This window comes from Colossoma macropomum, unplaced genomic scaffold (assembly GCF_904425465.1).
Source record: "Colossoma macropomum unplaced genomic scaffold, Colossoma_macropomum, whole genome shotgun sequence".
Taxonomy (NCBI): domain Eukaryota; kingdom Metazoa; phylum Chordata; class Actinopteri; order Characiformes; family Serrasalmidae; genus Colossoma; species Colossoma macropomum.
In genome coordinates, this window is record NW_023494803.1 from 1,344,559 (window position 1) to 1,369,692 (window position 25,134).

Here is a 25,134-nt window from a genome sequence, read left to right on the forward strand (position 1 = left end):
AACTACACAATAAACAACAGGGAAAAATATAAATAAAGCAAGAATTTAGTTTTCATTCAAAAACTGCAGAATGAAAAATCTCAGGCTCTATTTGCAATACCACACCACAACACTAGATGGCAGTAATGGCAACAGCGCCACTTCCTCTCTGGGGCCTCAGCTAGGTACCACAGGAGAGGTAAGCCTCAGGAGCGAGATCTGCGTACAGACCCTTCTCTAATATTACAGTAATTACAAATAATAAGTAGTTATTTTATTTGTTAATGTGTTCATTTTCATTTACAACACTGTCCTCATTGCAGCCCAGTACTGTTTGTAGTTATCATCCAGTATCTAGTTCAGCTAATCAATCCTTTATTCAGTTAAATCAGATGTTTTGGTGATGGAATTCAACCAATCAATGCAAAGGCTGGAAGCATCGGCAGAAACCTGGAACCAAACCTCTGTTAGCCTGTTTGTACTTTTTTGGAAAACGTATTTTTTACTCCGTTAGTGTTTATATTTATTCCAATTACACACTGCACAGTACCACTTCTTCTTTTCTAGTACCAATATGCACCATATGGCCAAAACTATCTGGAAACTCTATCTGGGTTCACTTATTTCAGCCACACTCTTTGCTAAAAAGTGCATGAAATAAAGCAGCTATGCAGTCTCCACTGACAAACATTACCAGTGGAATAGGTCATGCTGAGGAGCCCAGTGACTCTTAGTGTGGCACTGTTATAGGAAGCCTTGCCAGTGAGTCAAATTTTGTGTCTTACTAGAGCTGCCCTGGACAACTGTAAGTGCTGTTATCATAAAGTAGAAACTTCTAGAAGCAACAGTGGTTCAGCTGTGAAGTGGTGGACCACACAAGCTCACAGAACAATCATCTTTGCTCAGTAGGAACACTCACTATGAGCTTCAACATCAGCACAAAAAATGTTCTTCATGAAATGAGCGTCCATGTCTGAGCAGCCACAGACAAGCCTAGGGTCACCATGCGCAGTGCCAAATGTTGGCTGAAGTGCTGTAAACCAGGGGTTCTCAACCTTTTTCACCCCAAGGCCCACCTGTTTATAACCATAAAGCACAGCGGCCCACAGAAAAACTAAAATCAACTTTATTTTTTAATAGTTTTTTTTTTCATAATTGCTCACACTGAAAACCTGGGAATTAGGGCCTGAAAAAAATCGGATCGTCCATTTCACTTCAATCACAGAAACCAAAATTTGCAATTATATTAAACATAACGTTTAAAAAAAAAACGAGAAAAAGAAGAAAAGGTGGATGTAGATGTGGGCTGTGATTTGGAGCTGCAGTCCATCGCGATTTCACTAAAAAAGCTCTTGTGGCTCCCACAGCAGTCACTGTTTGGTCTGGAGTCTCTTTAGTTTTGAGGGTTTTAGCGCTTCATCTGAAATAAACCTCACTCCACTCACGCTTTTGGATCAGCGTCGCTACAATCAACATTAATAATAAAGCTTACTTGATACTTCTTTGTCATTAGTTTATCAAGTTGAGTTTAACTACTCAGGTCGCTGATGCTCGGCCAGAAATCAAACACAGATTACTATTTTAAGGCTCGTCTGTTGTTTTTATCAGCTGCAGCTCGAACTGCAGGAACGATATGAGAGCAATACGTCACACATTAAAACAGGCAGATTAAACTGACGGTACAGCGCCGACGTGCTGGTAGAAGAAGAGGAAAGCCAGCTCTATTGATGAATTTCCCTCGTTTCATCATAAAATGCGTCCCACCAGCAGTGAACTCAACAGGGTTCAGTTGGAAGCGGACCGAGACCCGCAGGTTTCAGCTGTTTGTTTCAGTTGTGTGTTCACACACGTCAAAACGAAGTGAACTGAAGAAAAAAGTTTGATAGGTCCGCACCGAACAAGGTAAGAGAAACACTGTGAAGAACCTGTGCGCGTCTTTGGCTAACTGGTGGCTGCTTTGTCTCAAACTGATGACGTCTAATTAGTTTGCGACTCTGGTTTTTATGTTTATACGTCTCTACTGGCCCACTATGAACTACTGCCTCCTCCCGAGTTAAGGCCTGCGGACCACTAGAGAGTACTTCACAGCCCACTCGTGGTCCGCAGCTCACAGGTTGAGAAACCCTGCTGTAAACAACACCACCGTTTAGACTCTGGAGCAGTGGAAACACATTTTCTGGCGGTTTGGTCTAGGTTTAGTGGAGGGCAGGGGGCACACTACCCTGACTGAATACATAGAGCCAACTCTAAAGTTTGGATGAGGAGGGATAATGGTCTGGGGCTGTTTTTCATGGTTTGTGCTCGATTCCTTCGGTTCAGTGAGGAGAAACTTTCCAATTTTGTGGCAACAGTTTGGGGAAGACTAAAGGCCTTTTCCTGCTTCGACATGACTGGCCTGCACTGAGCCCTGACCTCACCCCCGCAACATATTGGAGATGAACTGCAAAGCTGCCTGTGAACCTGACCTTACTCATGCTCTTGTGTGTGAATGGAAGCAAATCCACATGTCGGAAAATCGAGTGGAAAGCTTGAATTCCCAGAAGAGTGCAAAGGGAGAATGGACTCCAAATGAAATTGTCAAGATTTTGGAATTCGAGTGTCCACATACTTTTGGCCATGTATCATACAAACATGCACGATATCAACATCTATGATGATTGGTTTCCATTGATAAACAGGATAAAAGGTGGTGGATAAATTATGCAGCGACAGATGGGCTACAGTCAGTAACTGTAAACCTACGAAGTGTAGGATGCACAAACTGGCATCTCCGTGTGTAACAGCTTGGTTCTCTTCCAAAGAGTCAGAGATATTTATTAAATCTGCTTTTTCTTCTCAACAGATGACCACTCCAGAGTGGGGCTTTCACATATAGATGACCATATGTGCTCAGACTACATTAATGCGTCATACATAGATGTAAGTACTGTTCATATTACTGTGGGAATAGCAGAGTGATACACATACAGATACGACTCTGACTGTGCATGTAAGCATGACAGCAGCTCAAAAAGCAGCAGCTCCAGTCTTTTTTAATTAAATATTTTTTTTATTTTGTTGTATTTTATTTATTTTATTTTTTTATGAAGTGCCTTGTGACAACACTGTGTTTATTATTGTTATTAATTACATATGTTATGCATATTTTAGGGTTACAGAGAAAAGAACAAATTCATTGCTGCTCAAGGTAAGCATAGATTAATTGTACAAGTTTTAAGATTGAAATCATTTTGTTCCAAATTCATAAATATTATGACATAAGGATGCACAACTATGACCGGAATTTGCAATTTTTTGCTCCAAATATGCAAATATGCTAGTTGTTTTTATTTTTTTATATATATATAACACGAGGCAGACGAGTGTTCTCATTCTGCTGCTACACTGACCCAACACGTTGTAGCATAATTATGCAGGACTCAGTGCAGTTGAGTGGTTAATTATCAGATATAATCAGGTCTGACTGTACAGCGCACCGGCCCTGCAGGATCTCAGTTTAAGAAGCCTGCTTGCACTGAAGTGCTTATGAACAGCAGGTGGTGCTACTGAGTGACTATAGCTCTGACTCTGGCTCTGTTTGCTGTACTATATTCAGGGATGCTCTTTCACTCTGTAGCACCTATTATTTCTTGAATTTCCATTAGAAACCTCTCTATGTTTGCAGGTCCAAAGCCAGAGACAGTGGCTGACTTCTGGAGAATGGTTTGGGAGCAGAAATCTGCCACCATAGTCATGTTGACCAACACACGGGAGAGAAAAGAGGTAACGCCTATTAGAAGGATTAGTGTATATTCACGTGTAGTGAGAGTGCTTTTGTAAAGCTTTTGTTTTTGTGGACTTTTATGACTGTAAGGAGAAAATTGTGTAAATTTGAATTTGACTCTGATTTAATACACCGATCAGGCATAACATTATGACCACCATTGTCCATTTTATCAGCTCCACTTACTATATAGGTGCACTTTGTAGTTCTACAGTTACAGACTGTAGTCCATCTGTTTCTCTGATACTTTGTTAGCCCCCTTTTACCCTGTTCTTCAGTGGTCAGGACCCCCATGGACCCTCACAGAGCAGGTACTATGGATCATTCTCAGCACTGCAGTAACACTGACGTGGTGGTGGTGTGTTAGTGTGTGTTGCGCTGGTCTGAGTAGATCAGACACAGCAGTGCTGCTGGAGTTTTTAAACACCTCAGTGTCACTGCTGGACTGAGAATAGTCCACCAACCAAAAATATCCAACCAACAGCGTCCTGTGGGCAGCGTCCTGTGACCACTGATGAAGGACTAAAGGATGACCAACACAAACTGTGCAGCAGCAGATGAGCTATCATCTCTGACTTTACATTTACAAGGTGGACTGACAATGTAGGAGTGTCTAATAGAGTGGACAGTGAGTGGACACAGTGTTTAAAAACTCCAGCAGCACTGCTGTGTCTGATCCACTCGTACCAGCACAACACACACTAACACAAAAGTTAACATAACAGTGTTACTGCAGTGCTGAGAATGATCCACCACCCAAATAGTACCTGCTCTGTGAGGGTCCATGGGGGTCCTGACCACTGAAGAACAGGGTAAAAGGGGGCTAACAAAGTATCAGAGAAGCAGATGGACTACAGTCTGTAACTGTAGAACTACAAAGTGCACCTATATAGTAAGTGGAGCTGATAAAATGGACAATGAGCGCAGAAACCAGGAGGTGGTCATAATGTTATGCTTGATTGGTGTACAGTATTGCAGTTTTGTGCATCTAAAAAGTTGTGTCTATGCCGCTGTAGGAGAAATGCTGCCAGTACTGGCCGGATCAGGGCTGCTGGCAGTATGGGTGCGTGAGGGTGGCTGTGGAGGACGTCACAGTGCTGGTAGACTACACGGTCAGAAAGTTCTGCGTGCAGTATGTAAGTGGGAAACCTCAAATGTCTCAACACATAACTACACATACACTGCAAAAAATGAATCTTAGCAAAAGAAGACATCTTAAATGTTTTCTTGAAATATCCAAAATGATCTGCATTGTGTCTTGAAACAAGTAAAATCATCTGGCAGTCAAATACGAAGATTTCACTAGATAAAATAAGATAAAAAAATATAAATAGGCTGAATAGCTTTGCAATATTCCTACAACATTCTTCATAATGAGAAATATTCGATATATTGACTAAGATGTAATTGTTTAAACTTTCAAAGTTTTGTCACATACATAGTCTTACACGGTACAACTAGCAGTGAAATGCTTGGATAACTGCCCGCTCACATGAAGCAATAAGGTTATAAGAGACAGCAGTCAAATAGAAGAACAATATTGTAGAAATTATATAACAAAATATCCGTCTGTGATATAAACAGTATAAACACCATGAAGATAAGAAATGTGCAATGTGCACATGGCGTTGTAATTGTGTGTTAAAAGTGCTGAGGTGTGTTCTCCGTGGAGGAGGTGTTAATTTGTTTTCAACAAATCGTGTAATTTGCCTGCAGCTGTGAATGCTAATGTTCTCCGTGATTCTCAGCACGCTGCAGACGGTTGCAGGGCTCCGAGGTTGGTCACCCAGCTCCACTTCACCAGCTGGCCTGATTTCGGTGTGCCCCTCTCCCCTATCGGCATGCTGAAGTTTCTCAAGAAAGTCAGGAGTGTCAACCCATCACACGCTGGACCCATAATAGTTCACTGCAGGTAAGAGTGACCACCATTTATATCAGCTCTAAGTGAGGACGGTGGGGGGAGAACTACGAGTGAGTGGGAGACGGTGTGCAGTGTCCGAGCTCACCCAGGGACACGAGTGACGGCGGGAAGATGGCGATGCCGGCCACAAGAGGCATGAAGGCAGGGAGCGAGTCCCGTACTCCGCCACCTGGGCACCACTCGCAGCTCGTCCGCCTGGATCAAACATGAGGCTAATTAACGTGGCCTCACTGTGGGACCAGAGGCAGCGCCTAGGAGGTGGGGCTTGGAACTCGCGCGCCGTCCCCCCTCACTCACGGTGTTCATCTCCCAGTCGTCCTCGCTGGGCTTCGTCCCGCTCAGAGCTTGACCCCGCCATCGGGGCCCAGGGGATGGGCGCACGACACAACATCATACCAAAATAATCTGCTGTCATTTAAAATATGAGATTTCATGATGAACCGGACTGTCTCCAAAAGAACTGAAATCAAATTGAATTAGGGATACAAATTTTGCCAGATTCTTTTGACCCACAAACTGACAACTGACTGTCATTAGTCTGCAATTAATTGTTAACTGGCAAACCTAAAGTCAAGAACATAAAACCGATAGTTCTTGTTCTGAAATCTGATTAGCTGAGCCGCGTTAGAAGCCTTTTTACCAAATTAGTTTGTATTGCAGTCCCACTGTAAAAAAAATAAATACTTAAAATAACAATTTAGCACACAGACCTTTACAAGAAATACCTTATCTTACGATCCACTTAAAGGCATTAACTGAGATGGTAATAAGCTAAATATATACAAAATCACCATATACAGGGTACTTTCTGCTTTCTTTAATTTTTTCTTCAATCCTAAAGTTCAAAGTGATGCTGAAAGATTTAGATTTATCACGAGTTAATTTTTTAAATAAAAACTTGAAAATTTTAAATAAAAAATTGATTGAAAAAATGCTGTCACACGTTTTCACGTTGCTACCTATCACAAAGAGTTTGAGTCCATGGGTGGAGCCTTGTTTTAGCCACACCCCTGCATTTTAGAGCAGAAAGTGAGGCTGAACCCTGTCCCTCATGGCCACACATTCGTGTCCCAAAGTGTGAAAATCAGTGTGGAACATTAAGAATTGTCACTACCGAAACACGCATTTTCTGCAATTAAGTAACTTTTTTTGTGTTTTACTGTAAAAATTATTATTCTTTATTGTGTGTATAGCTGTTCAAAGCTGTGTTTGCTAGTCTTGTACCAGCTAGCGTTTCTAAATTATGCTCAAAATTGGCTAAAATTGTCACTACCGAAACAGTCTCTGCAAAGTTTTGGTAGCATAAAGCCTAACCCCAACCCTCGAGGATATAATTTGAGCAGATAAGCTCCCATTGAAATAAAATCAGACCAAAGATTATAATTCCAGTTAGTATTGGGTACCACGTACGACGGCGTTTAGGGCCACTGTTAATAAAAATAAAAACAGTAGACTTTGAGAATAAAGTCGTAATATTTGGAGGATAAAGTGGGCTAACTGTAGGGGGGCTGCCATAACGCGTTGGGGTCTCGGTTGCTGTACTGTAGGGGGGCTGCCATAACGCGTTGGGGTCTCGGTTGCTGTACTGGCGCCGGAGCTCCACTCACTCCTGTCTCTCTGTGGATCATTTTGATCATCATTCTCACTGTCTGTGAAACTTCATGCCCTCTCTGAATGGGGGGAGATGGAGCCCCGATAGCCGTGTAGACGACCCTGCCTGAGATTCTCCTTCAACAACACAGACAGACAGTTTCCTCCGAGTCCGTCTGGCTCTTTATTCTAGATAAACACGGTTTCCTGCTCAGCCGTTTCAGCCGGTTCTTATACTATAACAGGCTGGTGCTGATGTGCAGGAGAGACAGGGAGACTGAGTGTTTCTTTATGGGTGAATCCATATGAAAGTAGAACTCCACCAGCTCACCGCCCCTCATTTAACACGAGGAGGTGCTGCTTCCCTTCGCAAAGCCTTTGGCCACAATATTGCGAACTTTCCTGGTATTAATGCCACTTTAATGTCGTAACTCTACGACTTTATTCTTGAAATTACAACTTTTTTCTCAAAATATTATGACTTTATTCTCAAAGTCTGCTATTTTTATTTTTATTAACAGTGGCCCTAAAACGCTGTCGTAACCATGAGTGCTCAAAGTGAGGAAATTAAGAATAGCTCTGACAAGGATATGCAGGATAATTACATTATAGTGGTGGTGCAGAAGTTTTTTCTTTTCTACTTTTTAAAGTGAAATTGAAAGATTTATATTTTTAATTAAAAAAACACTATTTAAAAAATGCTGTCCCACATTTTCATGTCACTACCCAAACACACAGTTTAATCCATAGTCGGAGCCCTATTATAGCCACACCCCTGCATTTTAACCACAAGCTTTTAGTATTGTTTAAGATAAAAAACAGTCATGTCCAACATTTGGACTGGACTGTAACTCGCAGTGTATTAACATTCACATATCACATTTCACTTCACATGTATAGTTTATACAGCATAAAGACTAAAGACACCCAAAGTGGCATTTAATAATTTAATCCTCCAAAACTCTCTGGGATGAAAGTAGCCGAGTTTGAGTGACACGTTTGCGAGCCTGTGTGCTCAGCTGTTTAAAGCAGAACTGGGCCGTCATACGGGGCTGTTAACACTTGTAGCCCCCATAGCTGCGAGTTACGACAGCGACTGTTTTGAAGCCCAACAGCTGTTTAAGCACACAGACATGGCCTCCCTCACAGCCAGTGGTCAGGGGAGTGGTCTGATTACATTACACAGGAACTGTAAAACTTTCCTGATTTGGGATTTATGACAAGCATTGGTCATTTTATCAGTTCATACTATTTACCTTTCATTAAGTTGACCATTTTGACCTACAGCCCAGGGGCCGTATTACAGAAACTTCTTAAGGTTGAAATCTTATCTTATCTGCTTAGTTACCATGACAACTTCAGTAAGGACTGAATTTAGGACAGGAGCTATTACAGAACAACAGTTCTTAGGTTCATAATCCTATCCTAACTCCAGATAAGAAAACAGCATCACAAACATCCTAACTAGACTAAACCTCCTAAATAGTGTCCTAACGTTAGGAGAAACTCCAGAGCGCGCTCGGCTAAAGCATTTGGGAAATGGAGACTGAAACTGGGGAGCGGTGACGCTCTGATAAACAGCAGGGGGCGCTGACACAATATTCTTAACTCTGTTTATCGCGCTTTAGTTTTGTTTGTCAGTAACGGTAGCTGATGTTAGCTGTCTGGCTAATTAGCTTGATTACTTTGATTATGTGTTTACGTTTCAGCAGTGCACGTATAATTGGTTGCTAGGTAACACACACGACTTCAATCGAGTAAATTAAGATTTCCTAACTTGAGATAAGATGCTGTAAGATAAGATTCCTAAACTAAGGTCAGATTTGCTTCTGTAGTACAAATTAGTGAAAACTCTTATCTTGACCTGTCAGATCTTCAGTTAAGACACTGATCTTAATTTAAGAATCTTATCTTACAGCATCTTTTCTCATCGCAAGTTAAGAAATCTTAACTTTCTCGATTGAAGTCGACAATCAACTGTCGTGTCTTTTACCTAGCAACCAACCCTACGTGCAAAGCTGAAACATGAACACGTTAAGTTAGTTAGCCAGACAGCTAACGTTAGCTACCATTACTGATGTAAAAAAAAGGTCAAATAAAACTAAAGCGCGATAAACTGAGAGAATATTGTGTCAGCGCCCCCTGCTGTTTATCAGAGCGTCGCCGCTCCCCAGTTTCAGTCTCCATTTCCCAAACGCTTTAGCCGAGCACGCTAACGTTACTCCATCACTGTAATATTTCATCATCAACATTAACACACGAAGGTGATCAGAGGGGCGGTGGAGATCGAGTCTGCAGCGTCTGAGATCTTTAAAATGCAGAGTTAGAAAAGAAAATCATCTCACAGTGAAAGCAGCGTTTTACAGTAGGAATAAATGGAGCTCATTATGCTGGTAGTGAACTCTGCTGCATAAAACAATAGAAACAGACGATTAAACAGAAGGTAAGGCGCTCTGGGGATGACTTTGTTTACATCTTAACATTTGAATTATGCAGAAATTTAGAAAAATTGGTGAAATGTCTGTCTCTCTCTCTCTTTCTCTCTCTGTCTGTGTGTGTCTGTCTCTCTCTCTCTCTCTCTTTGTATCTCTGTTTCTCTCTCTCTGTCTCTCTGTTTCTCTCTCTCTCTGTCTCTCTCTGTGTCTCTTTGTTTCTCTGTTTCTCTCTCTGTATCTCTGTTTCTCTCTCTCTCTCTCTCTCTCTCTCTCTCTATCTATCTATCTCTCTCTAGTGCTGGGGTTGGGAGGACCGGCACATTCATCGTTATCGATGCCATGATGGATATGATGCACGTCGAGGGAAGAGTGGACGTGTTCGGCTTTGTGACCAGAATACGAAACCAGCGCTGTCAGCTTGTGCAGACAGACGTAAGGCTTGAATTAAGATCTACAGCAGAGGCTAAAATTTACGAAGGTCCAGTTACTTCAAATTTCTTGCTTACAAAGGTCCAGATGGACAAACTAACATAGGTTAATAGCAACAATGGTTACCTTTAAATGCCAACTAATACAATAAAATATATGAATATAGTAATATATATAATAAAATATGATAAAATATGTTTTGATAAACTGTTTTGAATGTAATTTTAAAATCTAATGAGCATTTTAAAATTGTATGACAAACAGCTATTGATTGTTAAATAAATAAATTAAATCAGCAGAAATTTTTTTGGAAGAAAATATCTTTTTCTTTTTTATTAGGAAAAATAAATTAAATAAACCAAAATTAAAATTAACACTGTGTCCACTCACTGTCCACTCTATTAGACACTCCTACCTTGTCAGTCCACCTTGTAGAGGTAAAGTCAGAGACGATAGCTCATCTGCTGCTGCACAGTTTGTGTTGGTCATCCTCTAGTCCTTCATCAGTGGTCTCAGGACGCTGCCCACAGGACGCTGTTGACTGGATATTTTTGGTTGGTGGACTATTCTCAGTCCAGCAGCGACACTGAGGTGTTTAAAAACTCCAGCAGCACTGCTGTGTCTGATCCACTCAGACCAGCGCAACACACACTAACACACCACCACCACGTCAGTGTTACTGCAGTGCTGAGAATGATCCACCACCCAAATAGTACCTGCTCTGTGAGGGTCCATGGGGGTCCTGACCACTGAAGAACAGGGTAAAAGGGGGCTAACAAAGTACCAGAGAAACAGATGGACTACAGTCTGTAACTGTAGAACTACAAAGTGCACCTATACAGTAAGTGGAGCTGATAAAATGGACAATGAGCGTAGAAACAAGGAGGTGGTCATAATGTTATGCCTGATTGGTGTATGTACACCGCTTTCTGGTCTAATATGCAGCCTGTTGTCTCTGATGAGCCCTCAGTCATTTATGTAAATGCGTGAGTGGATAAACTGTAATGCAGGACTGCGACAGAAGCCACACTGGTTCATATCCATATGTACCACTGAAATCTGACCGTTTTTACAGACGTTAATCCGACACTTTGCTTGTTCTGCATCTGGACGCCTGATCTAGTGGATCTATGCTATTTCAGCACGACTCATCATTCAAACCCCTCTTTGGTTCTTTTTGCCCAGATGCAGTACTCCTTCATCTACCAGGCTCTGCTGGAACATTATCTGTACGGTGACACTGAACTGGACATCTCCTCGCTGGAGGGTCACCTGCACAGACTCCACAGCACGCATATACACATGGACCGAGTGGGGCTGGAGGAGGAGTTCAGAGTAATTAGCTTCTACTTTCATAGCACCACATCCTCTGTCGACAGCGCCTAGTCAGCACCTATCTGTATATTTGCCTGCAGGAGTATTCCAGCATCTTTCAATCTAATTTTATTCAGCTCTTTCTTTGCTGTACTATTGATCGCCGATAATTTTGACATATTTCCCTGGACTGAACTGAAAATGCATCGTCTCTAAACTCATTTACAGTAGAAGTCAATGGGCAGCTGCTGAATTCCATCAATAAACCTTCAAAATACTTGACCGTATAACGTAAACTTTAAAATCCAGCCGTTACACTTTGACAGCACATGTCTTAGGATGAGGCAGACAGTTTATCCTGATTTTAGACACCGGAATATCATTGGAAAAATGGTTTTCTGGTATCCGTGTGTAATCAGCATAAGCCTGTGAAGACTCCACCCACACTATCCACAAATCCCCACAAAGAAATTAAGCGATAGATCTGAAAGACTTAAAACTGAATGATTTTCACTGAAATATTCTGCAAAAATATGTGTTCTTTACTGATGCAGTTCAAGTGGTACACACTAAAGTGCACGTTAAGTGGAGTTCAAAAGGAACTTGGAGTTTTTCGTCTTTATAGCAGAGGAGCTCTAGAATTCAGCTGTAGATGCCTTTTAGAAACCATTAAATATTATCTTTTCATAATTTCCATGTGCAATCAGCATAAGACTCCACACACACCATCCACAAATCACCACAAATTAATTAAGGGATAGATCTAAAAGACTTCAAATTGATTGATTTTCACTGAAATATTCTACAAAAGTATGTGTTGTTTACTGATGCAGTTCAACAACTGCCTCTTGGTTTCTGATGTAACTGTTTCAGGTAGTAATGCTTTTGAATTAACGTAATGATGCTGACGACACTTCAAAGGCAATAATTGCAATGTTAGGAAAGAGAACTGTCAGAAATGGGGGGCTAACTTAGTTTAAACAGCTTTGCTAAAAACTACTAAATATGAAAAGTTGTAAAATTATGAAAAAATAATATTTAATGGTTTCTAAAAGGCATCTAAAGCTGAATTCTAGAGCTCCTCCGCCATAATGACAAAAAACTCCAAGTTCCTTAGGAACACTTAACATGCACTTTAGTGTGTACCATTTAAATAGAAGACCGAGCCCTAGACCTCAGATGTTTGCTTTCAAAACAAGGTAAAAACTTTTGTGTTTTTTACCAAAAGCATTTGAGTTAATCAGCACTATTTACATGATTTCCAGAAAAGAATCAGCTGATGTTAAAAGGCACATAAATTAATTAAGCAGTAGAACACAGAGGGAGTGTGTATCGCAAAACAACTTCACGGCTGTGATTTGGTCGCCGTAGATCATCACAGCCGTGATGTTATTGGCGATAACACACTCCTCCAGTGTTCTATTGCTTTTATACAACAGTTAAATAAATAAAGTAATAAATTAATAAACTGGGCCGTGAACGCGGCGTTTAATATGTTTTAATGTTCGCAGTTCCTTCACCAAATTATAGTTCCTTAACAAGCAGCTTGTTGCTACGTCAGAGTAACGAGCTCCGCCCACTCGCTGCTCAGTCTGCTGTAAGCCTCGCCTTCTGAAGTACTGAGCCATAAAACTGCCACAATATCAAGTTCAGCTCAGTTTTGTCAGTTTCTGCCAGATCAGTATTAATGTTGTTGTGTTCCAGCCAGTCTGTAAAGCATCTTACAGCCCATTTAGTTTGGCGAATGGTGTTGGGTTCATTTCTGGCTGATTCCAGGTTGTTTAGCTGTTCTTCTGTCTCAGCTGCCGACTGAAAAGCTGCTCAGTGGTGATGACAGTTTGGGAATTTAGTGTCGTCTCATCTTCAGAGTCTGACCAAATCGGCTGTCGGTCAAATGTGATCTTAAAAGTGTCCATTTTCTGTTTGTGGCAAAACGCAAAATGCAGCTAGAGCTGACCGTGTTTCACTGTTGATTTGCTGCTGCTCAAACTGTTTGAACGCAGCTACCACAGAAAAGCAAGGAAACAAACGGGTAATAATAATGTTTCTCATTTTCATTATCATTCTTTTTGTTCTTTTTTTTCTTACCAAAAATGCAACTTTTGACCATTTTCAGTGGCCAGAATTTCAGCATCCTTAATTTCAGGTCAACATATTTTCTGTTCTTTTCCAAGTATAGGGAACTTCACTATTATCTATACTAATCATTCACACTACAAATGCAGCTGATGGAGCTTAAGTTGAAAAATGCTGGAATGCTCTTCTAAAGGTACAACCAAAAGGTTTTTATGAAAGGTTTAGCACGTTTTTCAGCCTTTCAACCTCTTCAAATGTTTTTACAGAAACTGACTAATGTCCGGATAATGAAGGAGAATATGAGAACTGGGAATCTACCAGCTAACATGAGGAAGAACAGAGTATTGCAGATCATTCCATGTAAGAAAACGTCTTATTTAATGACTACTAGACCAACATTACAGAATCAAATACATGCTGTCCAGCTAATTGAGGTTTCTAGCTGAAGATTAAAACTAAGGCCCAGTCCCATTTCACCCCTCGCCCCTACCACTGAGGCTTTAGCCCTCTGTTTTGCACATTCACGTCTAGGGGTAGGGTGTTCTGATTCTTGTTGAGATAGAGGGGGAGGGTGAAGTGTTGGGGCTACATGACCCTCCAAACGGAGGTTTTTCAGAGACTCCAAACAGAGAGTTATGAGAAAAAAAGAAAAACCGGCAAGATGGAGAACAAGAGACCAAAGAAACACACAAATGTGAGAATTTTCTCCGTTAAAAAATTTCAATAACCACTGTATTTTCTTAGTTTAATGTCGTTTCAGTGTATTTTGGTCGTTTTCTTCATAACAAGCACAAAAAAAATAGCATGCTAATAGTATGCTAATGTCTCGGTAGCTAGCTAGCTGACTTTCCTGTTCCACCTTAAATAGACCAGCAGTTCTGATGCCTGAAGCGCCAGAATGTAACTGCTGCTCCATTTAAGGTGGAACGGGAAAATTCGAACAAGAATCTGGTGAATATCTGACTTCAGCTTCATATCACTGAAGAATTAGGGGTGGGTGATAATAAATAATTGCCCCCCTCTTTGAAGATCATATGATGCCCTAAATGTAACTAAAGCCCAGCAGTGAGGAGCTGAACTTTACCCTCCTCTGCTGTCACTGCAGACTGGCAGGGTCGCCTACAGAGCAGTGCTGGTAGCTGTTAATGAAGTGATGCTCTTTTTATTTGAGGGTCCCATTTCAGAGGGAAGATCTCAACCACTACCCTGTAACTCAGTAACAAGGGGTTAGGGTGACACTCGAAAAACAAGGGGTAGGGGTAAAAAGAAGAAATGGGACTGGGCCTCAGTGTGTAAAAGATTAGGAGGAGGGATCAACACAGTTCTACAAGACATCATACTGATCTAGGTTCAAGTGTTGAAAGTGTTTTAAACTTACCTTAATGATGACGCTGCTGCTGCATCACACAGCATTTCCAGGTAGTGCTAATTTGATCTCATCCTTTGTTTCCAGATGACTTCAACAGAGTAATATTATCTGTGAAAAGAGGTCAAGAATTCACAGATTACATAAATGCATCTTTCATAGATGTAAGTATCTCTTTGCACTGATTGGCATGTCTGTTTTTCAGACTAGAAGAATAATTAATAATGTAAGATAATTAACACTGAAGCTCTTACAATTTAAAAGTTGCACTTTTTTAAATTGCGATTTCTGTATAAAAATGATTAAATGTTCAGCCCAAGTCATTACTGAGTAATAGGTCTCTGGCTTAATAACTGAATAATAAAGATGCAGTTTAAGGGGTAGAAATTTAACATCAAAATGTGCAGTGTTTATTTGGTTGGCTTGGCAAATTATTAGGTAAATTTATTATTTAAGCTGTAGAACACAGAGGGAGTGTGTTATTGTGAAATAACATCACGGCTGTGATTTGGTCGCCGTAGATCATCACAGCCGTGATGTTATTGGCGATAACACACTCCTCGAGTGTTCTACTGCTTTAATACAACAGTTAAATAGATACAGTAATAAATTAATAAACTGGGCCGTGAACGCGGCGTTTAATATGTTTTAATGTTCGCAGTTCCTTCACCAAATTATAGTTCCTTAACGAGCAGCTTGTTGCTACGTCAGAGTAACGAGCTCCGCCCACTCGCTGCACAGTCTGCTTTAAGCCTGACTGAGCCATAAAACTGACACAATATCAAGTTCAGCTCAGTTTTGTCAGTTTCTGCCAGATCAGTATTAATGTTGTTTTGTTCCAGCCGGTCTGTAAAGCATCTTACAGCCCATTTAGTTTGGCGAATGGTGTTGGGTTCATTTCTGGCTGATTCCAGGTTGTTTAGCTGTTCTTCTGTCACAGCTGCCGACTGAAAAGCTGCTCAGTGGTGATGACAGTTTGGGAATTTAGTGTCGTCTCATCTTCAGAGTCTGACCAAATCGGCTGTCGGTCAAATGTGATCTTAACAGTGTCCGTTTTCTGTTTGTGGCAAAGTCAGAAGTAAAAATGTTCAAATGTCTTGAGCGTCTCCTACAGCTGTCAAAGTCGTTGCTTAGCAATGGCGTCTCTGTGGAGTGATACAGTGTTTGTGAAAAAAATGTTGTATAATTTATAGTGTGTGTGTGTGTGTGTGTGTGTGTGTGTGTGTGTGTGTGTACTATGTAGGGTTACAGGCAGAAGGATTACTTCATAGCCACACAGGGCCCTTTAGCCCACACTGTGCAGGACTTCTGGCGCATGGTGTGGGAGTGGAAGTGTCACTCCATCGTCATGCTAACTGAGCTAAAGGAGAGAGAACAGGTAGATACCATTACGTTCCACTCTTACTGCATAAATGGGGATTGTAAACTGCCCACTGGTACATTACTACATGTGAGCTTTGTCCTCCTGGGTCATTTGAACTGTGTCCAGTCTGTAATTGATGTGTTTAAAGAATACAATAAGGACACAGTCATTTATATTGGATTAGAAAAGGGCTAAAAAATACCACAGGATGGTCACAATAATAATATTGGGGTTATATAGCTAATGTTACTGGCCTGCTTAATGTTGACCAAAATAATGAACAAACCCAATTCCAAAAAAGTTGGGATGGTTTGTAAAATGCAAATAACAGAAAGCAGTGATTCGTAAATTTACTTTGACCTTTATTTAAACGAAACCAGCACAAAGACAAGATATTTCAAGTTTTATCTTAGCAATTTCACAGTTTTTTTGTAAATATACACTCACTCTGAAATTGATGCCTACAACAAACTTATTAAAAGAGGTGATTCAGTCATGCCTATATATAAACGTAGCAACCAGGAAAGGCCTTGTCCTTTATGAGCAAGGATGGGTCAGGGCTCACAACTTTGCCAAAAAAAGCATCAGCAGGTCTAACTGTTTAAGAACATAGTTCTTCAATCAGAGTTCAATGTTCATTCAATGAGACTTCAATGTTATTCCGCCCTGTATGGTGCATAAAATTCTGAAAAAAACTCTGACAAAATCTGCATATAAAAAAGCAAAGCCAAAAAGACAGCACTGCATTAAAAACTGGCATGCTTCTGTGATGGATATCACCACAAGAGGTCAGGAATCTTTTACTTAACCGCTCTCACTAAACACTGTTCATCGCTGCTTCTACAAGTTAAGACTATACCTTACTATGCACAGCGGAAGTCAGAAACGCCACCGACTTCTCTGGGCTTGAGCTCATCTGAAATGATCTGATGCACAGTGGAAACGAGTCAACATTTCAGATTGTTTATATAAATAATGAGTGTTGTGTTCTCTGGGCCACAGAAGTAAAGGACCATCCAGATTGTTACCAGTGTAAAGTTCAGAAACCAGATTATCTGTATAAGCACCGTAACACAAAGATATATCCATATTTTGGAGCAACATATTCTGCCTTCTGGATGTTGCCCATGCTTATTTCAACATGACAGTGGCAAGAAACATTGTACATGTGTTGCAACAGCTTGGCTGCAATATCAGAGAGTAGGAGTGCTTTTAAACACTGTGTCCACTCACTGTCCACTCTATTAGACTCTCCTACCTTGTCAGTCCACCTTGTAGATGTAAAGTCAGAGACGATAGCTCATCTGCTGCTGCACAGTTTGTGTTGGTCATCCTCTAGCCCTTCATCAGTGGTCACAGGATGCTGCCCACAGGACGCTGTTGGCTGGATATTTTTGGTTGGTGGACTATTCTCAGTCCAGCAGCGACACTGAGGTGTTTAAAAACTCCAGCAGCACTGCTGTGTCTGATCCACTCAGACCAGCGCAACACACACTAACACACCACCACCACGTCAGTGTTACTGCAGTGCTGAGAATGATCCACCACCCAAATAGTACCTGCTCTGTGAGGGTCCATGGGGGTCCTGACCACTGAAGAACAGGGTAAAAGGGGGCTAACAAAGTATGCAGAGAAACAGATGGACTACAGTCTGTAACTGTAGAACTACAAAGTGCACCTATATAGTAAGTGGAGCTGATAAAATGGACAATGAGCGTAGAAACAAGGACATAATATTATGCGTGATCAGTGTATGTACAAAAAAATAATGCATTTCATCAGGTAAAACATTTTGGAATTGGGTTTGTACTCCTGTTGGATTTTACTATGATTCATCAACACATCCACAGAAACGTTTACTGGAGCTGTGTTTGGTCAGGATCCTCACTCTTAGCACTCAGTAAAAACATTGTGATTGGTTGGAAGCTCATTTGTATATTGCAGCCTTCTGCATATCAGTACTGCAAAGGCCAGTATTACTAATGATCAACAAACAATGTAGCGCAGAACTAACTTAGAATATTAAAGAATTCATAATAATTAAAGCAGCAGCAGATGTGAAGTTTAAAGTGAAGGTGCTTCAACTGCTGCTCTCTTTCTGACTTCAGGAAAAATGTGTGCCTTACTGGCCTGCAGAGGGCAGCGTTTCGTTTGGAGAGTACAATGTGGAGCTGAAGAGAGACACGCTGTGCAAGACCTTTAGTCTCCGGGATTTGCTGCTCACATACCTGCCGGTGAGTTGGACACTTGCAGCTGTTCAGTTACAGTCTGAGTGATTCTGAGAGCTCCGTACAAATCAGAGTCCAGAGAAAGGCTGACTACACTGCAGAAATGATGACTGACCAAGTGCAACCATCCTGTCTAGATAGATAGATAGATAGATAGACAGATAGATAGATAGATAGATAGATAGATAGATAGACAGATAGATGGATGGATGGATGGATGGATAGATGGATGGATAGATAGATAGATAGATAGATAGATAGATAGATAGATAGATAGATAGACAGACAGATAGATATAGATAGATAGATAGATAGATGGACAGAGAGATAGATAGATGGACAGACAGACAGATAGAGAGATAGATAGATAGATAGATAGATAGATAGATAGATAGACAGACAGATAGATATAGATAGATAGATAGATAGATGGACAGAGAGATAGATAGATGGACAGACAGACAGATAGAGAGATAGATAGATAGATAGATAGATAGATAGATAGATGGATGGATGGATGGATGGATGGATGTATAGACAGATAGATAGATAGATAGATAGATGGATGGATGGATGGATGGATGGATGGATGTATAGATAGATAGATAGATAGATAGATAGATAGATAGATAGAGAGACAGATAGAACTTTATTGAGCCAGAAGGGAAAATTGTCTGATTTCTTTGATTTTGAAATTGTTTAATTTTTTAACTTGTTTCTAAATGTGTTTTGCTTGTTGTAACTTATTGTAGTGTAATTATCTGCATTACGTCTTCTTCATCATCTGCTAACAGAGGTGCTGTCACTAGATAAAATTCATTTAAGTAAAAAAAGTCAAAAATTTATTTAATCTAAAAAAATAATCTAGAAATAAGCTATATAATATAATATTCTTACTGTATTCTCATAATTAGAAATATTAGATATATTGACTACGTTTAAGATGTTTTTGCTTACCAAAATCTTTTTTGCAGGGTATTTAGTTCTTTCAATGCATTTTAAAAGGAAAAATGAATTAAACTTTATGGCATCTCTCGTCTGTCCAGCAGCGTTTTAGATTACGCAAGGCTGTTCCAACAGTAGCGGCAGTCGCTACCATGTTAGTGTCGCTGCTGAGCTGAGAATAGTCCACCACCCAAATATCACCACCCTTTGATAGATGCGGGAGGAATGTGGGGCTACAGTCAGTAATCATAAACCTACAAAGTGTTTATTTTATCAGGAACCAAGCATGTATGTATACAGTCTGACACCACCCTTCACTTATTTAATTTCCAGTCAAAATGGTCATTAAGTACAAATTGTTCATGTTTAGATAGACAGACAGAACTTTATTGATCCCGGAGGGAAATTGCAGTGTTTCAGTAGCAAGACATATAATTGCACATAAACTTACATACACTATGCAGAAAAATAGACAATAGGAATAAATCTAGACAGAAGTTTCAGCATCAGGAAAAAAGCCAAAACCATTATTAACTGAAAATTGCACAGAAGCCTCAACAACTAAATAGACTATCACATTTTCCAGTATTTAATGCGTCCACACTTTCCCTTTATTACAGCTTCCATCCTTTTCATGAGACTTGCTTTCAGGTTTTTAAAGAAATCTGCAGATATTTTTTCACACCTCCAAAGTTCAGTCTTGAAAGTTGGTTGCATTTTCTTCTTCTCATAATCCAAATAAACTCAAACACATTCAGTGATGTTGAGATCTGGACGGTTGTTCTAATAACACCAAGAGCTTCTGTTTAATTTCCACATTCTTTTTTTGTCTCTTTCCGCTTCTCAGTAACAGCTTCTTGACAGCTGAACATCTTTCCAGAGTTTTTCAGATCTGAAGCAAAAGTGGAGCTTCATTTTCCACAATCTTTCAAAGATGAAAGCTTTAAGTACTGTTTATCTGTCAGAGACACTGTTGGTGGTCTGCCAGGTCTTGCATGATTATTAGGAATCCCATATTATTGATATTTCCAGTTTTGTTTTTTTCACCTATGTTCCTTTATGTTCTCCTTAAAAAAGAATAAATTGTACTTAATGGCTGATTTGACCAGAGATTATATAAATGATGGTCTCTGACCTCGATATGTGGCAGTTTTAGTTTATCTAAAAAAAGCTGATCACTTTTGTCTCGAATCTCTTCATTTTTAGGAGAAGCAAAGCCGCCTGGTCAGGCATTTTCACTTCCATGGCTGGCCAGAAATCGGAATCCCGTCAGACGGAAAAGGGATGATTGATCTTATCGCTGCAGTGCAGAGACAACAGCAACAATCTGGCAACCACCCCATAGTGGTGCACTGCAGGTAGGGATGAACGATTTGGATAAAATCATTTTTATAATTGTGATTATATTCTATAAATTTAGGACCATAATATCAACCTTTACTAGCTTGAGGCTTGACCCCTTAATGTAATGCGCCACGCTGCCAGTAAGTAGTGGTTGTGATGTCACAAAACATGGAGGTTCGGTTCCCTCTGCTTGTTCTACTTTATCTACAGACAATTCTCAAATTCTATGTTAATTGGTTAACAACATTTTTAATATGGTAGGCTATCTTTTCTTTTTTTAAATTGCAGCACTTGCAATTTGAAAATTGCACTCCTTTGTATTGCAATTTCGATATGAAAATGATGAATCTTTCAGCCCTAACTGCAGGTACACATGCACACGCATTCACACAGTAGGGAAGTGAACTGGTGGGAGTACTGCTACTGGCTATTTAGGCCCAGTCCCATTTCTTCTTTTCACCCCTACCCCTTGTTTTCGAGTGTCACCCTAACCCCTTGGAGCTGAGTTACAGGGTAGTGGTTGAAATCTTCCCTCTGAAATGAGACCCTCAAATAAAAAGAGCATCACTTCATTAACAGCTACCAGCGCTGCTCTGTAGGCGACCCTGCCAGTCTGCAGTGACAGCAGAGGAGGGTAAAGTTCAGCTCCTCACTGCTGGGCTTTAGTTACATTTAGGGCATCATATGATCTTCAAAGAGGGGGCAATTATTTATTATCACCCACCCCTAATTCTTCAGTGATATGAAGCTGAAGTCAGATATTCTCCAGCTTCTTGTTCGAATTTTCCCGTTCCACCTTAAATGGAGCAGCAGTTACATTCTGGCGCTTCAGGCGTCAGAACTGCTGGACTATTTAAGGTGGAACGGGAAAGTTAGCTAGCTAGCTACTGAGACATTATCATGCTATTAGCGATTTGTTATGCTAGTTATGAATAAAACAACCATAATACACTGAAACGACATTAAACTAAGATAAAACAGTGGTTATCGTAATTTTTTAACAGAGAAAATTCTCACATCTGTGTGTTTCTTTGGTCTCTTGTTCTCCATCTTACCGGTTTTTCTTTTTTCCCATAACTCTCTGTTTGGAGTCTCTGAAAAACCTCCGTTTGGAGGGTCATGTAGCCCCAACACTTCACCCTCCCCCTCTATCTCACCAAGAATCGGGATACCCTACCCCTAGACGTGAATGTGCAAAACAGAGGGCTAAGGGCTCAGTGGTAGGGGCGAGCGGTGAAATGGGATTGGGCCTTATAATCAAGCATCCTAGGCTCGCACACAAACACAGCTTGTCTATCTCACTCTCAGACACTTAGAGAGCCTGTAATGAAACACACCCCTTCTGTTTCGGTTCATTCAGTGCTGGCGCAGGCCGGACCGGAACTTTCATTGCCCTCAGCAACATCTTGGAGCGGGTCAAGGCTGAGGGGCTACTGGATGTGTTCCAGACTGTGAAGAGTTTACGCAACCAGAGACCACACATGGTCCAAACTGTGGTAAGAGTCTGACACACAAAATGTAAGAGACCAGCTCAAACAAAGGCCTACATTAGTGAGGAGAAATACCAGGATGGACAGACGGGTGACAAATTAAAGGAAAAGCCTGAATAAGTACTGAGTGCAGTATTGCCAGAGTGGACTGCAGTGGCATTTCTAACAATATGATCAATGTTTGATGTTTTCCCTTTAAATTAGTAATGTAACACATGCTCACACTGCAAACAGAGGTACCTTGGCATAAAAAAGATCTATTCAGTATATCTAATATTTCTCATTTTGAGATTATTGTATCCTTATTATAAGATCATTTATCAATTATTTATAGACATTTTACAGCCAGAAACAGAAAGGCCTTAACCTTTTAACTCCTTGGACCCACCGGTGGTCCCAAAACGCACTTCGTCATATTCTTTACTTCATAACTTTCATATTTCATAAGCTACATTCAAAAGGTGGGGGTCGTATGAGAGCTGTAACTGTCTTCTTTCCAGTCAAATAGATGGGTGATGTAATTTTAAACCCTTATAATAAAAGAAGCTGAACTCTTTCTACTGAAAGTCGACCCATTTTTCCACAAATCTGATCTATAAACTGGATCTCAGATGGCGTCTCTTCAGTGATCTGCTCTGTAAACATTATTTTTATAAAAAAATACAAAGAGCGTCTAAGATTTTTGGCTTTCAGCAGTAAATTGTAAGCATATAGCAATATATGTATGATCATAAAACACATTTTCTGTTCATTTGAGGGGAACGTTTACTAAAAAAACTAAAACTTACATGTATTTCTTGCAGTTACTGAATAATTTGCCCTAGGATTTTGGCGTGTAAATCCAGATGGAAAAACCGAAATATACCCACAAGCATAAGAGGTTAACAAGGCCTGGCAATTATGACAACAGTTCACCAAGATCTGAGAGATCTTTCCTCAAAAATTGGAAACTCTTCCTGATGTTCTCATTAAATCAGTAGAAACATTTGGCTATGGTTTCTTCCTGCATTGCGTTAAATTGCTTTAAATGTCATCTATATTGCGTCAGATTTCATCCTCTAGCCAATTAATTCATCTGCAATAAAATGAGTTGATCTGATTGAGGATTATACATATACGGTGCCCTCCACAAATTCTAGCACCCCTGATAAATATCAGCAAATCAGGCTGTAAAAAACAGTCTTTGTTGCTTATCCTTTTGATCTTTCATTGAAATATTAACAAGGATGTGCACGTGCCATGAGATGACAGACAGCTGATAGACAGTCATGGTCGTTGAAAGCTGTTATGCCACCTTTTCTTGTTTCCACCCTCAGATTCCTTCTGAACCCAGCTTTCTATTTCAGCACTCCAGGTTACAGAATGTTGCTCTGTGTTAATACAGTGAACTAACTTCAGATATTTAAGCAGTTTAGTTCATTTACCAATATCTAGCCTGGCCTAGTTAGCCCTGGATGAGAGGGCTAGGCTAGTTAGTGCTAGCATCTGCAAACCTGAAAGGTGGTACAGCTTTGCTGAACAACTGAGTTTATGTTCTTCAATGTCCAAAATATTTATCAGTTATGTCGGTTTACACAGGGCGACACAAGGGAACACACAGTACATGAACAGCTTAATAGGAAAATGACAAACGTTGCTTATAATGTTGGACTTGCCAGTGCAAAGCTGCACTGAGTACAGTGTCTTCCACCATGTTAGGGTGGTTCACAGCTGAATTAGTGGGTGTGGCTATGTAAAGATCAGTCACTCCAAGTCAGTTAACCAATACTACATTATTGAAAATCTCCCTGACAGTTTATATTTCTTAGCAAACTGAAGTTTTCCATTATGTAAATAATTGTGTTTGTTTTTTTTCAGGAACAGTACGACTTCTGCTACAAAGTGGTACAAGATTTTGTGGATATCTTCTCAGACTATGCTAATTTCAAATAATGGACTTTTCTTTCAGTGCTTCTGGTAACTGTATTTTTTATGACGGCGTTTTAGGGCCACTGTAAAAATAGTAGACTTCGAGAATAAAGTCGTAATATAAGAAAAAAGTCGTAAAATGTTGTCAAAAAAAGTCATAATATTTCGAGAATAAAGTCGTAATATTTGGAGGATAAAGTGGGCTAACTGTAGGGGGGCTAACTGTAGGGAGGCTGCCATAACGCGTTGGGGTCTCGGTTGCTGTACTGTAGGGAGGCTGCCATAATACGTTGGGGTCTCGGTTGCTGTACTGTAGGGGGGCTGCCGTAATACGTTGGGGTCTCGGTTGCTGTCCTGGCGCCGGAGCTCCACTCACTCCTGTCTCTCTGTGGATCATTTTGATCATCATTCTCACTGTCTGTGAAACTTCCTGCCCTCTTTGAATGGGGGGAGATGGAGCCCCGATAGCCGTGTAGACGACCCTGCCTGAGATTCTCCTTCAACAACACAGACAGACAGTTTCCTCCGAGTCCGTCTGGCTCTTTATTCTAGATAAACACAGTTTCCTGCTCAGCCGTTTCAGCCGGTTCTTATACTATAACAGGCTGGTGCTGATGAGCAGGAGAGACAGGGAGACTGAGTGTTTCTTTATGGGTGAATCCATATGAAAGTAGAACTCCACCAACTCACCGACCCTCATTTAACATGAGGAGGTGCTGCTTCCCTTCGCAAAGGCTTTGGCCACTATATTGCGACCTTGCCTGGTATTAATGCTACATTAATGTCGTAATTCTACGACTTTATTCTCGAAATATTACAACTTTATTCACAAAATTTGACGACTTTATAAGCGAAATATTACGACTTTTTTCTTGAAGTAATGCGGCTTTATTTTTTAAATGTTGTGACTTTATTCTCAAAATATCACGAATTTGTTCTCAAAGTCTGCTATGTTTATTTTTATTAACAGTGTCCCTAAAACG

At 40.4% G+C, this 25,134-nt stretch overlaps 1 protein-coding gene across 2 annotated transcripts in view; it reads left to right on the top strand.

Moving 5' to 3' along the window:
• ptpreb (protein tyrosine phosphatase receptor type Eb) overlaps positions 1-24,332 on the top strand; it is a 58,546-nt gene extending 34,214 nt beyond the window's left edge. Inside the window, exons 8-21 of one of the 2 annotated variants that reach the window (XM_036592871.1) lie at positions 2,822-2,898; positions 3,130-3,166; positions 3,644-3,741; positions 4,759-4,878; positions 5,491-5,654; positions 9,985-10,120; positions 11,303-11,452; positions 13,774-13,867; positions 14,961-15,037; positions 16,117-16,251; positions 18,345-18,470; positions 20,616-20,767; positions 22,114-22,249; positions 24,101-24,332. In XM_036592871.1, the coding sequence (XP_036448764.1) occupies positions 2,822-2,898; positions 3,130-3,166; positions 3,644-3,741; positions 4,759-4,878; positions 5,491-5,654; positions 9,985-10,120; positions 11,303-11,452; positions 13,774-13,867; positions 14,961-15,037; positions 16,117-16,251; positions 18,345-18,470; positions 20,616-20,767; positions 22,114-22,249; positions 24,101-24,175 (1,577 nt within the window). In that variant the 3' untranslated portion in view covers positions 24,176-24,332. The remainder of the gene's footprint in view (positions 1-2,821; positions 2,899-3,129; positions 3,167-3,643; positions 3,742-4,758; positions 4,879-5,490; positions 5,655-9,984; positions 10,121-11,302; positions 11,453-13,773; positions 13,868-14,960; positions 15,038-16,116; positions 16,252-18,344; positions 18,471-20,615; positions 20,768-22,113; positions 22,250-24,100) is intronic. The other variant, XM_036592872.1, reaches the window with a different exon arrangement.
• Positions 24,333-25,134: the final 802 nt, after the last annotated feature.